Consider the following 13,672-nt stretch of genomic DNA (forward strand, 5'->3'; position numbering starts at 1 on the left):
GTGTGTTTGATAGGGCCTAACCCTAATGGTGTGTGTGTGTGTGTGTTTGATAGGGCCTAACCCTAATGGTGTGTGGTGTGTGTGTGTGTTTGATAGGGCCTTACCCTAATGATGTTGTCAAAGATGACTAAACATGGTTGTTTAGATTTGGGATTAGATAGTGTTAAGTGCTCTCACAGATCACATTAGTGTGTGTGTGTGAGAATGACGTTTTAGTAGTGTGTGTGTGTGTTTGTGTGTGAGTGAGTATCACATTACCATCTGCTGTCTTTGTCTATCAGAGTGTTGATAAGGTTCTAGTGGGATCCGATGGTCGAGCCCAGGGTGTGGTTCTGCAGAACGGAACTGAGGTCCGCAGTAAAGTGGTTCTGTCCAATGCTACGCCGTACGTCACCTTCACACAGCTCACACCACAGGTGCGTCTCCCTGCTCTTCTGACCTCACCTGGAACTCAACCTCACCTGAGCTTGACCCTTAACCAATCGGATGAGTGTGTCTAGAGCATACAGTATATCTGCATGCAGAGGAGAAGAGCGTTCAGTTCAGTGTTCAGTGTTAATCTGCTCAGTGTTAATCTAACTCCAGCAGCTCTACCTGTTAATCTGTTCAGTGTTAATCTAACTCCAGTAGCTCTACTGGTGTGTTAATCTGTTCAGTGTTAATCTTACTTCAGTAGCTTTAATGTTCTTCCCCCCAGGAGTCTCTACCTTCAGAGTTTCTCAAAGCTATAAATCAGATTGACTACACCTCCCCCGTCACCAAAATCAATGGTATGCTCCTCTTCCTCCTCTGTCTCCAAAATCAATGGTATGCTCCTTTTCCTCCCCCAACACCAAGGTCAATAGTATGCGCCTTGTTTTCACAAGGATACCAATCAACATTTTCCTCATTATTCTAGGCTTTGCATTTCCTCTTGAGATAAAATGGAGCCTACAGGCTGAACTCAGTGAAAGTAAAACCATGTGGTTGTATCTGTTCATATAAACTATTCTGATGAGCTGGACAGAATGACAGAAGCATTAGAGTCTGAAGTAGACAACAGCTGGATTGAGTTAGTGGCCATGCAAACTACCCGCTGGCTCATACAAAAATTAACCGACTGAATGGCTGAATATTCTGTGTCATATATCGGCTGCAATGTCGAGAATGAAACACAACAAACACTGTAAAACTGGATCCATTTGGTCCCACTAAAGACCCTCCGATGCCTCAGTATTCATTCATTCATTCATTCATTCATTCATTCAACCTTTATTTATTCTCGGAGGGTCATTGAGGGAAGCCCTCATTTTCAATGAAGCCGAGATTACAGAAACAATGAAGTAACAAGAAATAAAAAGAGAGAGAGAATAAAAGTATAGGCCTAGGCCTATACATAACATAAAACAAAGTAAAATAAATAAATAATAAGATAACAGGTCTAGGCCTATACATAACATAAAACAAAGTAAAATAAATAAATAATAAGATAACAGGTCTAGGCCTATACATAACATAAAACAAAGTAAAATAAATAAATAATAAGATAACATACATTACATTATAGAGGAGGAAGGGGAAAAATACATAAAATCTTAATAATAAAATAATAATAATAATAATAATAATAAAGACATTTACTTAAAGCAGGTACAAATTGACATAGGAAGGTTTGTGATTACAGATCTGAATTGATTATAGGAAAGTATAGAGTTCATTTTTATATTACACTGAAGATTATTCCAGGAAGTAGGGGCACCATAACAAAAGGCCGACTTTCCCAACTCAGTGTGGATACGAGGAACCTTGAGCATCAAACAGTGTGGATACGAGGAACCTTGAGCATCAAACAGAGTGGATACGAGGAACCTTGAGCATCAAACAGTCATCTGATCTGGTCTGATAGGAACCAGAATTCCACACAAGCATGTCTGAAATATAACCTGGTTAGACAGGTAGGGTCTCGCGCCAAATACTCAAGCCCGTGCGGGTGCGGGTGCAACGTAGTAGTCAGTCATGGAAGAAAACTCGCACACCATTGTTTGCCGTTGAAAAATAAATAAAAGAAGTGTTTAATCCATCAACCAATGTGCTACCAAGTGAGGTGACAAACGTTTCGGTCCTCAGACCTTCATCAGTGCAAACCATATACAATGGCGTTGGCCTTATTTATAGTCTCACGCCTACTTGTTTGCAGCTCTGTCAATCAACCTGACCCCTAGCTAGGTAGGTTGAAGTGTAGACTCAGAGAAACATGAGGAAAGAAGGCCCTCAGGCTCTTCGTTACAGTAGACCTAGACATAGAAAGTAGTCAAGTGAATGCAAAAAATAAAATAAAAATAATTTTTACATGCAAAATAGAGAAAAAAGTAAACCATAAGGAAACCAGATTAACAATGAGCAAGTGCATATTAAACAATAGATGGATATACGGATATATAGTAAGCAGATTGAACATTCTCAGATAAAACAGTTCAAAGGAAACAAGACAAATCAAAGTCGTCATTTAGCCCATGTGGATGTAACGTTTTAAGGTAGTAAATCCAGCGTGCTTCACACTGAAGGAGCATCTGTCCTGTACAGCTCCTCCTACGGGTAGAGGAGACTCTATCTATTCCTAAAAGATCTGACATGGAGTGGTTGGCTTCTGTGAAATGACGCGCAACTGGCGATTTAGGGTCCTGCCTGTTAATAGCACTGCGGTGTTCATTGAGCCTGACTCTTAGCTGTCTCCTTGTGCAGCCTGTGTATTGCAAACCACAAGGGCAATATAACAAGTAAATTACATTAGTGGAATTGCATGTAATGAATTTTCTTAGGTTGTATTGTTTGCCAGTGGAGTAGCTTGTGAATTGGCTGGTCTTAGTGATCGAAGTACAGGACATGCAATTCGGCAGGAAAGAAGCCTGTGAGATCATCTAAAGCCGCTCACGGGACGCATGGAGGATTGAAGGTGTCCGAGTGGACCAACCTGTCTTTTAAATGAGCAGATCTGGAGTGAGTAAAAGGGGTGGGTTGGGGAAAAAAGCACATTTGGGATCAGCCTGAAGAACATGCCAGTGCTGTCTAATGACATGTTTGATTTGTTGGCTGAGGGGTGTGTAAGTTGTGCAACAAATCAAAGGTGGATCGCTACGCTGGGTGTTCAATATGGAGCGATCACGATGTACATATTTGCGTACTCGTTCAAGGGCACTATCAAGAACCTCAGAGGTATAACCTTGTGCACGGAAATCCATGTAAATTGGACTCAACCTCGAAGTCCTCGTCTCTATGACAAATGCGTCTAATGTGCTAAAACTGACTGTAAGGGAGTCCCTTCTTACTCGGTGCAGGATGGAAACTAGACGCATGTAGATAGCTGTTCATGTCTGTGGGGTTTTTGTATAAAGTGGTGTGTAGATTGCGGGTGTCTCGCACTACCCAGGTGTCCAGAAAATGTATGCGCTTGTGATCAAATTCAAGACTGAATTTAATGGAGTCAATGAGACCATTAAGATAGTCATGGAACTCATGAAGATATGCTTCTGTGCCCTTCCAAATAAAAAATAAATCGTCTATATAGCGCCTATAAAGAAGTATGTTGTCGGAAAATGGATTGTCAGCATGGATGTGGTGATGCTCAAGATAACCCATGAACAGATTAGCATAGTCAGGCGCGAATGTGGCACCCATGGCAGTGCCACGAATCTGTACGAAATAATCATTGTTGAACAAGAAGTAATTTTTAGTCAATACCAGGACGGTAAGTTCGTGACCAGGGGTCTAATATGTGCGTCAATAAATTTAGAAAGGGGCTCAGTGAGAGGCCCATTGCTAGATACAATGGGACGACCAGCAGGTACTTTATGGTATTGCTTATGGACCTTAGGTAATGTGTAAATTACTGGAATGGTGGGGTTGTCAGTGATGAGATAATCCCTCTCTGAAGCAGTTAAGTAATGTTTGGCAAAACCATTCTTAACAAAAATGTCAACCTCCCTTTTGAAGGACGCTGTAGGATTACCAGTCAGCTTTCTGTAGGAATCAGCGTCAGACAGTTAGAGTTAGCCTTTATACAAACATTCCCCATGATTCTGGACTCCTAGCTCTAGAGTTCTTTCTGAACACACGCACAGAGTGCTATCCTTCTTTTACTTCTTGTTCAACAATGATTATTTCGTACAGATTCGTGGGACTGCCATGGGTGCCACATTCGCGCCTGACTATGCTAATCTGTTCATGGGTTACCTTGAGCATCACCACATCCATGCTGACAATCCATTTTCCGACAACATACTTCTTTATAGGCGCTATATAGACGATTTATTTTTTATTTGGAAGGGCACAGAAGCATATCTTCATGAGTTCCATGACTATCTTAATGGTCTCATTGACTCCATTAAATTCAGTCTTGAATTTGATCACAAGTGCATACATTTTCTGGACACCTGGGTAGTGCGAGACACCCGCAATCTACACACCACTTTATACAAAAACCCCACAGACATGAACAGCTATCTACATGCGTCTAGTTTCCATCCTGCACCGAGTAAGAAGGGACTCCCTTACAGTCAGTTTTTGCGCATTAGACGCATTTGTCATAGAGACGAGGACTTCGAGGTTGAGTCCAATTTACATGGATTTCCGTGCACAAGGTTATACCTCTGAGGTTCTTGATAGTGCCCTTGAACGAGTACGCAAATATGTACATCGTGATCGCTCCATATTGAACACCCAGCGTAGCGATCCACCTTTGATTTGTTGCACAACTTACACACCCCTCAGCCAACAAATCAAACATGTCATTAGACAGCACTGGCATGTTCTTCAGGCTGATCCCAAATGTGCTGAGCTTTTTCCCAACCCACCCCTTTTTACTCACTCCAGATCTGCTCATTTAAAAGACAGGTTGGTCCACTCGGACACCTTCAATCACTCCATGCGTCCCCGTGAACGCTTAGATGATCTCACAGGCTTCTTTCCCTGCCGCAATTGCATGTCCTGTACTTCGGTCACTAAGACCAGCCAATTCACAAGCTACTCCACTGGCAAACAATACAACCTAAGAAAATTCATTACATGCAATTCCACTAATGTAATTTACTTGTTATATTGCCCTTGTGGTTTGCAATACACAGGCTGCACAAGGAGACAGCTAAGAGTCAGGCTCAATGAACACCGCAGTGCTATTAACAGGCAGGACCCTAAATCGCCAGTTATTCTTGTCATTTCACAGAAGCCAACCACTCCATGTCAGATCTTAAATTTTTAGGAATAGATAGAGTCTCCTCTACCCATAGGAGGAGCTGTACAGGACAGATGCTCCTTCAGTGTGAAGCACGCTGGATTTACTACCTTAAACGTTACATCCACATGGGCTAAAATGACTGACTTTGATTTGTCTTGTTTCCTTTGAACTGTTTTATCTGAGAATGTTCAATCTGCTTACTATATATCCGTATATCCATCTATTGTTTAATATGCACTTGCTCATTGTTAATCTTGTTTCCTTATGTTTTACTTTTTTCTCTATTTTGCATGTAAAAATTATTTTTATTTTATTTTTTGCATTCACTTGACTACTTTCTATGTCTAGGTCTACTGTAACGAAGAGCCTGAGGGCCTTCTTTCCTCATGTTTCTCTGAGTCTACACTTCAACCTACCTAGCTAGGGGTCAGGTTGATTGACAGAGCTGCAACCAAGTAGACGCAGACTATAAATAGGCGCCACGTCATTGTATATGGTTTGCACTGATGAAGGTCTGAGGACCGAAACGTTTGTCACCTCACTTGGTAGCACATTGGTTGATGGATTAAACACTTCTTTTATTTATTTTTCAACGGCAAACAATGGTATGCGAGTTTTCTTCCATGATTGAAATATAACCTGGTAATTTCCCAACAATACCTTTGTAAATAAACAGATGCCAATGATTTTGTCTCCTCTCTGTCAAAGATGACCAACCCACCTTACCATAAAGGACACAATGATGAGTGCTATAGCCATCACCAGTAATGAATCTCAGGGCAGAATGGTAGACTGAGTCCAGGGCTTTAAGTGAACAAGCAGTAGCATTTTTATATATCACATCACTATAGTCTAAAACTGACATGAAAACTGCTTCAACAACTTGTTTCCTACTTTCCATAGGGAGGCTGGCTTTGTTTCTCAGTGTTTTTGCAAGGATGGCTATATGGTAGTTAAATGTTTTTCATCCAGCCAGATACCAAGATATTTAGTATAGTATGCCCCTGAAATCAGTAGTTAATCAAAAGCAAACATAATTTTAATATTCTGAAATACAGTATGTCCCCGAGACAGCTCCTGCTAACCACAATGTGAACCCTGTACTAGAGATGGCCCCCTATGTGTATATCATGCTAATGTTAGCGTGCTAACCCTGTACTAGTTTTATGATAGGATCATGCTAATGTTAGCGTGCTAACCCTGTACTCGTTTTTTGATAGGATCATGCTAATGTTAGTGTGCTAACCCTGTACTAGTTTTTTGACAGGATCATGCTAGTGTTAGCATGTTAACCCTGTACTAGTTTTTTGATAGGATCATGCTAATACTAACATGCTAACCCTGTACTAGTTTTATGATAGGATCATGCTAATGCTAACATTCTAACCCTGACTCCTAGTGGCTGTTGACCGACTACCAAACTTCCTGGCGGCGCCGAACGTAGCGGAAGGAGTGGCAGGCCCGCATCACCAGTGCTCCATCCACCTCAACTGTGAGAGCGTGGAGGTGCTGGAGGAAGCCTACAGGGAGTGTCAGCAGGGACGCCCTTCATCAAGGTACACACACACACGCACACACACCTCACACATACACACACCTAACACACAGACACCTCACACATACACACAGACACACACACAGCTCACACACACACACCAGAGACATACACACCAAACACACAGACACCTCACACACACACACACACACACACACACACACCTCACCTGTGTGTGCGCAGGCCCATGCTGGAAATGACCATCCCCTCGGTGCTGGACAGCTCCCTGGCGCCCCCTGGCTGCCATGTGGTGTCGTTCTTCACCCAGTTCACCCCCTTCACCCTGGAGGGCGGACGTCCCTGGAGCGAGCAGGACAAACAGGACTACGCCAACAACGGTCAGCAGGGGTCAGCGGGGTGAAAGGTTAAAGGTTGAGGGGTAGGATTCAGGAGAGGAGAAGCAGAACTATGCCAAACACACACACTAACACACACACACACACACACACACACACATACACATTTTATTTCTTTATTTGAATAGACAAGTAGAATACATCTAAATATTGCTTTGAAAGAGTTGCTTACAGCAGTAAAATATCCATGCTACACAAACACACACATTAGGGTGCATCATCCGCCTCACTTTTTGAAAGAAATTTGAAAATCAATCTGTCCTTAGAATATTTTTATTCCATTAACCAAAAAAACTTCCATGATAAATTTTATTGAATTCTATTGATGTATAGGTGGCCCACCGAGCCTCTGAAGTTTCCAACTAAAGATGTCCATAAAGCTAGGCTGAAAATATCATTTTTTCTTAAATAACGGCAAAACTAATGGGTCTAGCCCTATTATGTCAATGGAAGTTGAATATAAATATGGACTTTCCGCATTATTTGGTGTGGGTTGTGTGTCTCTATCTTTATTACTTCCTGAGATATGGCAGTAGTGTACATTTTGGGGGAAGCAGCCAGACCAACGGATTCCTTGTCTTAGCTGAATTACTAAAGCTAAGCAGGTGTGGGCCCGGTTAGTACTTGGATGGGAAACCTCCTTGGAAAACTAGGTTGCTGCTGGAAGTGGTGTTGGTGGGTGGCCAGTAGGTGGCACTCTTCCCTCTGGCCAAAAAGATCGATCCCAATGCCCCAGTGCAGTGACCCCCTAATCATCCCCCACTGTAATTGGCTCATTCACTCCCTCACTCTCCACCTCAATCTAGTCTGTGGTGAGCGTTCTGGCGCACAATGGCTGCCGTGCATCACCCAGGTGGGTGCTACACATTGGTGGTGGTTAGTGAGGTCCCCTTTTCCATGTGAAGCGCTTTGAGTGTTGAGAAAAGTGCTATATAAATGTAACGTGTTGTTGTTGTTGGAAGATGCCATAAAAATGGCCTTTGCCAGGCATTTTCAACAAACAGCATTAAAGTAAACTATCAATAAAAGCTTGCTGTCATGGGTTTGCCCAGTACCAAATTTGAAGGCTGGAAAACAATATATATGTGGCCCACCAAGTTGATGTAAAATACTTATCATATTTGAAAGTTGCCGTTTATACTTTAATCCGATCAGTCATTATCACTTCACATTCACACAATATTTCCATCCGAAAGATACCACATGAAGCACCTGAGAACTTGGCAACAGTTTGGAAGACAGGATCCAGTGATAATCAAGTCATCCTGAACAAGGCCACTGCCCAAACCAAATATCCAAGACGATTGTCTTGTAGACAGAGTACATTTTGAAGACTGTGGATTGGCATTAGGCTACTAATACACTCTCCACTAAAAGCCATGTTGCAAGAAAGTTAATGTAATCCTGTGTGATACAACTACTACTCTACACTAAACAAAACATTCCCACGCATGTAGCCTATATCTGATTTGGAATTACCGGTATGAGATTTTCTATAACACCATAGCAACAACAGTTAAAATAAAAGATTAATGACAAGTGTTACAGTACATTAAGGTGTTTTTCATCAAATAACATATTATTCAAAAAAAAATGTTTTTCTGAGAAAATTCACCAAAATATGTATGACAACATAAAGAAACCCAATGTTTATCCAGTGAGCTGTGTGCTTTATGCCTAGCCTGGCTAGCGCCATCACTTCTCTATGAGACGTGGTCTGGGAACCAAACGTTCATTTTCTCGTATTTGAAAAAAATGCCCAGATCCGTTTATTGGGTGCCACAGGTGTCTATCAAATGCGTCTGTGCATAGCTCATCATCGTCTTGCTTTCCCCCCTGTTCTGTGATTGGTTCCCTATCTCAGGCGAAAATTTGCTCCATGGTCTCCAGGCTGCCTTAGCAGCGTGAATCAAATCGCGTGCAAGGCAGCATGGGAACACCCAGGCTACTTTATGCCCTTAATACAGTTATTATTCAAATAACTACTGGCTAACAAATTGATAATAGTGGAATAATATGAAATATACCCCCATAGTCCCCCATATTGCCAGGCGATTTCCTGAATTTGGCAACAATTTTGACCATTCATAAAGGTTGATGGTGGGCCACCTAAATATTATCCAATTTACTTCAAAATTTACCAGGAATGCTTTTTTGCTCATTGGAACATAATAAGCATAGGGACAGATTCATTTGCATATGTCAAGGCGGGTGATGCACCCTAACACACACACACACACACACACACACACTACGGTAATCTCAGTGTACAGTATGTTCCCAAATGACAGAGATAACTCCTACTACTCCCTCACTTTCTGGTTTGTATCTGTTTTCCCATCTTCTCTCAACTCCTAGTTTTTTAAAGTGTCATCTGACCAAACACATCACATTGGTGCTGGTGTGTGTTTGTGTGCAAATGTGTGAGTGACTGTGCATGTTAATGAAGTTTATGAGGAAGAGGAAGTGTGTGTGATTTACACACTAATGTTGCAAGACACATCCTGTAGAGATGTGTGTGTGTGTGTGTCAGAGGTTATGCTTAGACGGACACAATGTTTGTTAATATTCTATACTACCGGACACACAGGAAAACTACGGGACATATGTTTAAGTATACCAATAATTGCATACATTTAAACGGTAATCAAATACAAACTGTATACAACAATGCAGTTTATTAAATATTAGTCAGTTAACTCTGTTGTGCAGTCATTACGAACTGACAAAGGCCTAAAGCCTATAGCCCATAGCCTACATCCATAAAATAAAATAAAATAAAATAAACCACAGAACAGCAGTAGTGGAGAATCTGAGAATCAAATGATTTTGATATGGGTTAGTAACATTTTGTGAATCTGAGAATCAAATGATTTTGATATGGGTTAGTAACATTTTGTGAATGAGAATCAAATGATTTTGATATGGGTTAGTAACATTTTGTGAATCTGAGAATCAAATGATTTTGATATGGGTTTGTAACATTTTGTGAATCTGGGAATCAAATGATTTTGATATGGGTTAGTAACATTTTGTGGCTGGGTTCAGGTAATCTTAAAAACAACATTGTATGCTATTTTTTATAAGTTCATTGCTGTGTGATCAAAGCCTCTCACTCTTACTCCAGCGCCCCCTACCCACAACCCTGGTAATAGCACAGCATCTAGCGCCCCCTACCCACAGCCCTGGTAATAGCACAGCATCTAGCGCCCCCTACCCACAGCCCTGGTAATAGCACAGCCCGGATAATAACACAGCATCTAGCGCCCCCTACCCACTGAACAACTACATGTGAAAGCGGCCAATTTTCGGTTGTAGCCGGCTAACATAAACCCTGGTGCGTGCTTGTGTATGTTTTGACAGTGTTTGACTGGGTGGAGAAGTACGCCCCAGGCTTCAAGAGCTCCATCGTAGGGACGGATATTCTGACACCCCCAGACCTGGAGAGAGTGTTCGGGCTGACAGGGGGGGTAAGTGTGTGTGTGTGTGACTCCTAGAGCTGGAGTGGGTGTTTGGACTGATTTGGGGATCCAGAGGTCATATGTGAAAATGGCTTATGTATGTCTGTGTCTGTGTTTATGTGTGTGTGTCTGTGTTTATGTGTATGTGTTTATGTGTGTGTGTGTGTTTGTTTATATGTATCTATGTATAGTATCAAGCCTTGGTGAACAACATTTTTTTTCAGGAGGATGTTTTTCCTCTATTCCTCTCTCACTCCCTCTGTTCATCTCTCTCTCCATCTCTTTCTCTCCCTTTTTCTCTTGCTCCCTCCATCTTTCTCTCTCTCTCCAGAACATCTTCCATGGTGCCATGTCATTGGACCAGCTTTATCTGGCCCGACCTTTGCCCTCCATGGCCGACTACCGCTCTCCGATCAGAGGCCTGTATCTGTGTGGCAGCGGCAACCACCCAGGTGCACCATTGTCTGATCTGTGTGTGTGTGCGCGCGTGTGCATATTTATGTGTTTGTGTGTGCGTGTGTGTGCGCGTGCATATGTATGTGTGTGTGTCTGTGTGTGTGCGCGCGTGTGCATATGTATGTGTGTGTGTGTGTGCCTGTGTGTGCATGTGTATGTATGTGTGTGTGTGTGTCTGTGTGTGTGTGTGTGCGTGTGTGTGTGTGTGTGTGTATGTGTATGTGTGCGTGTGTGTGTTGGGAATGCGCTGAATCTCAAAACTCCGTTTTACTCCATGTTCTTTTTCTGTGTGGAATTTAATTTTTCCTTGAAATGATGCTGCAGAGGTGAAAAGGTTTCAGAGAGTGCCAGTCCGGCCACATATTTGTATACGTAAAGTATATTTGTATACGTAAAATACGTAAAGCCCTGGTGGGGTGTTGAGAATGTGGCGGTGTGTGTGTGTGTCTGTCCAAATAAAGTCATTTACAAACACATTTAAGATGATTTTTATCAGAAAAAAACAAACCAGGGCCTTCTTAGCAGCACTTATTTAACACACACAAACACACACCACACATGCATACATACACCCACACACTTCAAAATACTGAAGAAATAATGAAAATAGGTGTGTGTGTGTGCATATGTGCATTTGTGTGTGTGCATGCATACTCACGTGTGTGTGTGTCTGTGTGTGTGTTTCAGGTGGAGGTGTGATGGGATCAGCTGGATGGAACTCTGCCCTAACTGTCCTCGCTGACATGCGAGGCTGAGACACTCCGAAAAACACACGCACGCACACGCACGCACGCACACACACACACACACACACAAACAATCTGAAACGTGTGTATGTGTGCTCATGACACTTACAAAAGAAACAGAAGTCTGGTCAGAGTATAGCAGAGATGTGAACACACACACACACACACACACACACACACGGCCGCATTCTCAACACCCCATAGTGCAGATAGCGTTAAAAGTGTGAACAAAATGTCTGTAAATCTGTCTCTATCTCTTGTGCGCTCAAATACACGCACGCACGCACACACACACACACACACACACCTTATATGATTGCGTCCCCTCCACTGCACAGCCTCTTTGCTTGTTAATGAAACTGTGACCTACAATCCAAAAGTCTCTCTTTTACTCTCTGACACACACACACACACACACACACACAGAGAACATCACTACCCTCCCAGCATTCAAGAGCCAATGTGCCTGTTTGTAAAGGTTTCTGTAAACACACACACACACACACACACAAAAACCCACAAACCCGCATGCAGTCAGTACATCCCTGCTGTGAGTGTGTGAATCAGTTCCAGTAAATGAAGAGGCTGTGGTTGTCATTCTAGGAACAGCCGTTTGTTATTTTGTGAAGGAATTAAAAGAAATCCTGCAATCTGACGTGTGTGTGTGTGTGTGTGTGTGTGTGTCCCGTCATTGTGGAGTCTGCACATTCCTCATGAAAACAGACCGACGGCTGTTTTTATCGGCGAGTGAAACCAGTAAACCACTAGCGGGCCTGCAGTTCATGGAATCTCACTTCTTATCATCGCCAGGGCACCTGCGCTGAGCTCCGAGCTCGTGTTTCGTGCTGTCACCTGGACCTAACCCCCCCACCCCACACACACACACACACACACACACACACACTTTACTCAAATCACACTTTTTGGGCCACGCACGTCGGCTGCATGCATGGAATGTGCTGAAAGGCTATATATAAGGCACTTGCCGCTTACTCGGCCATACCTCGGCTGCTAAAAGGGGGCAAGCTATTGGCTACTGCCCCTAAAGAAAATAACTACACCACTCCAGCTGTCAAAACTGCACTTTTGGAGTCATATGCAGGAAATGCGATATATTGGGCATGGAAAATTCAGAAACACTTCAATGTAACTGCAGCTTTTGTGAGGGTGCAAAGAGATACTTATTTCTGAATAGATGACTAATCCTGAATTTCCCCTTGGGGATCAATAAAGTATCTATCTATCTATCTATCTATCTATCTATATATCTATCTATCTATCTAATCTGTTTATCAATATTTATCTGAGTATACGTTATGATCATTCTCACCATGTTTTTAGATACTAATCTGTTTAGCAATATTTATCTGAACATACGTTATGATCATTCTCACCATGTTTTTAGGCACAAAAGTCATATTCTGCATGCAAATAAAGTCAAACATACTCTAATCATTTAGACATACATGCCAGACCTGCAAGCAGGTTAGCTAACTTGTTTGTTTCTCACCAAATTTTCTAGGTATGTGGTTTAGTGACAAACCTGGGCATGTTAACTGGTAAACCTCCTAATAGAGCTGTATGGCTTCATTCTCCTAACAAAACAATTCCATAGGGCTCTTGTTGTAGGAGGCTTACAATTACTCTGAGTTAACATACCCAGGTTTGTCACTAAACTACATACCCCCCTGGTCTTACCTGTCTTATCGGCTCTTCTTGCTGACCTGTATTTGGTGTGCAAATCATTTTATGATGTCCTATCTATAGGGGTCAATGGCATTTGAGTATAATTGAATTCCTGCTTTACCAAAGAGACTTGCCTGCCAGGTAGACTGCCGGTTTGAGCTCAAGGAGTGTACGAATCTTATCTTGTATTATGGGTTAATTTG

The 13,672-nt window shown here is 42.2% G+C and overlaps 1 protein-coding gene across 1 annotated transcript in view; it reads left to right on the top strand.

Annotated features, from left to right (window-relative positions):
* Positions 1 to 12,438, top strand: part of pyroxd2 (pyridine nucleotide-disulphide oxidoreductase domain 2) — a 26,314-nt gene extending 13,876 nt beyond the window's left edge. The window contains exons 10-16 of the mRNA XM_048268940.1: positions 282 to 416; positions 698 to 770; positions 6,609 to 6,765; positions 6,948 to 7,102; positions 10,484 to 10,590; positions 10,913 to 11,033; positions 11,725 to 12,438. Of these exons, the coding sequence (XP_048124897.1) occupies positions 282 to 416; positions 698 to 770; positions 6,609 to 6,765; positions 6,948 to 7,102; positions 10,484 to 10,590; positions 10,913 to 11,033; positions 11,725 to 11,792 (816 nt within the window). The 3' untranslated portion in view covers positions 11,793 to 12,438. The remainder of the gene's footprint in view (positions 1 to 281; positions 417 to 697; positions 771 to 6,608; positions 6,766 to 6,947; positions 7,103 to 10,483; positions 10,591 to 10,912; positions 11,034 to 11,724) is intronic.
* The last annotated feature ends 1,234 nt before the right edge of the window (positions 12,439 to 13,672 follow it).

This window comes from Alosa alosa, chromosome 18, assembly GCF_017589495.1.
Source record: "Alosa alosa isolate M-15738 ecotype Scorff River chromosome 18, AALO_Geno_1.1, whole genome shotgun sequence".
NCBI lineage: Eukaryota > Metazoa > Chordata > Actinopteri > Clupeiformes > Clupeidae > Alosa > Alosa alosa.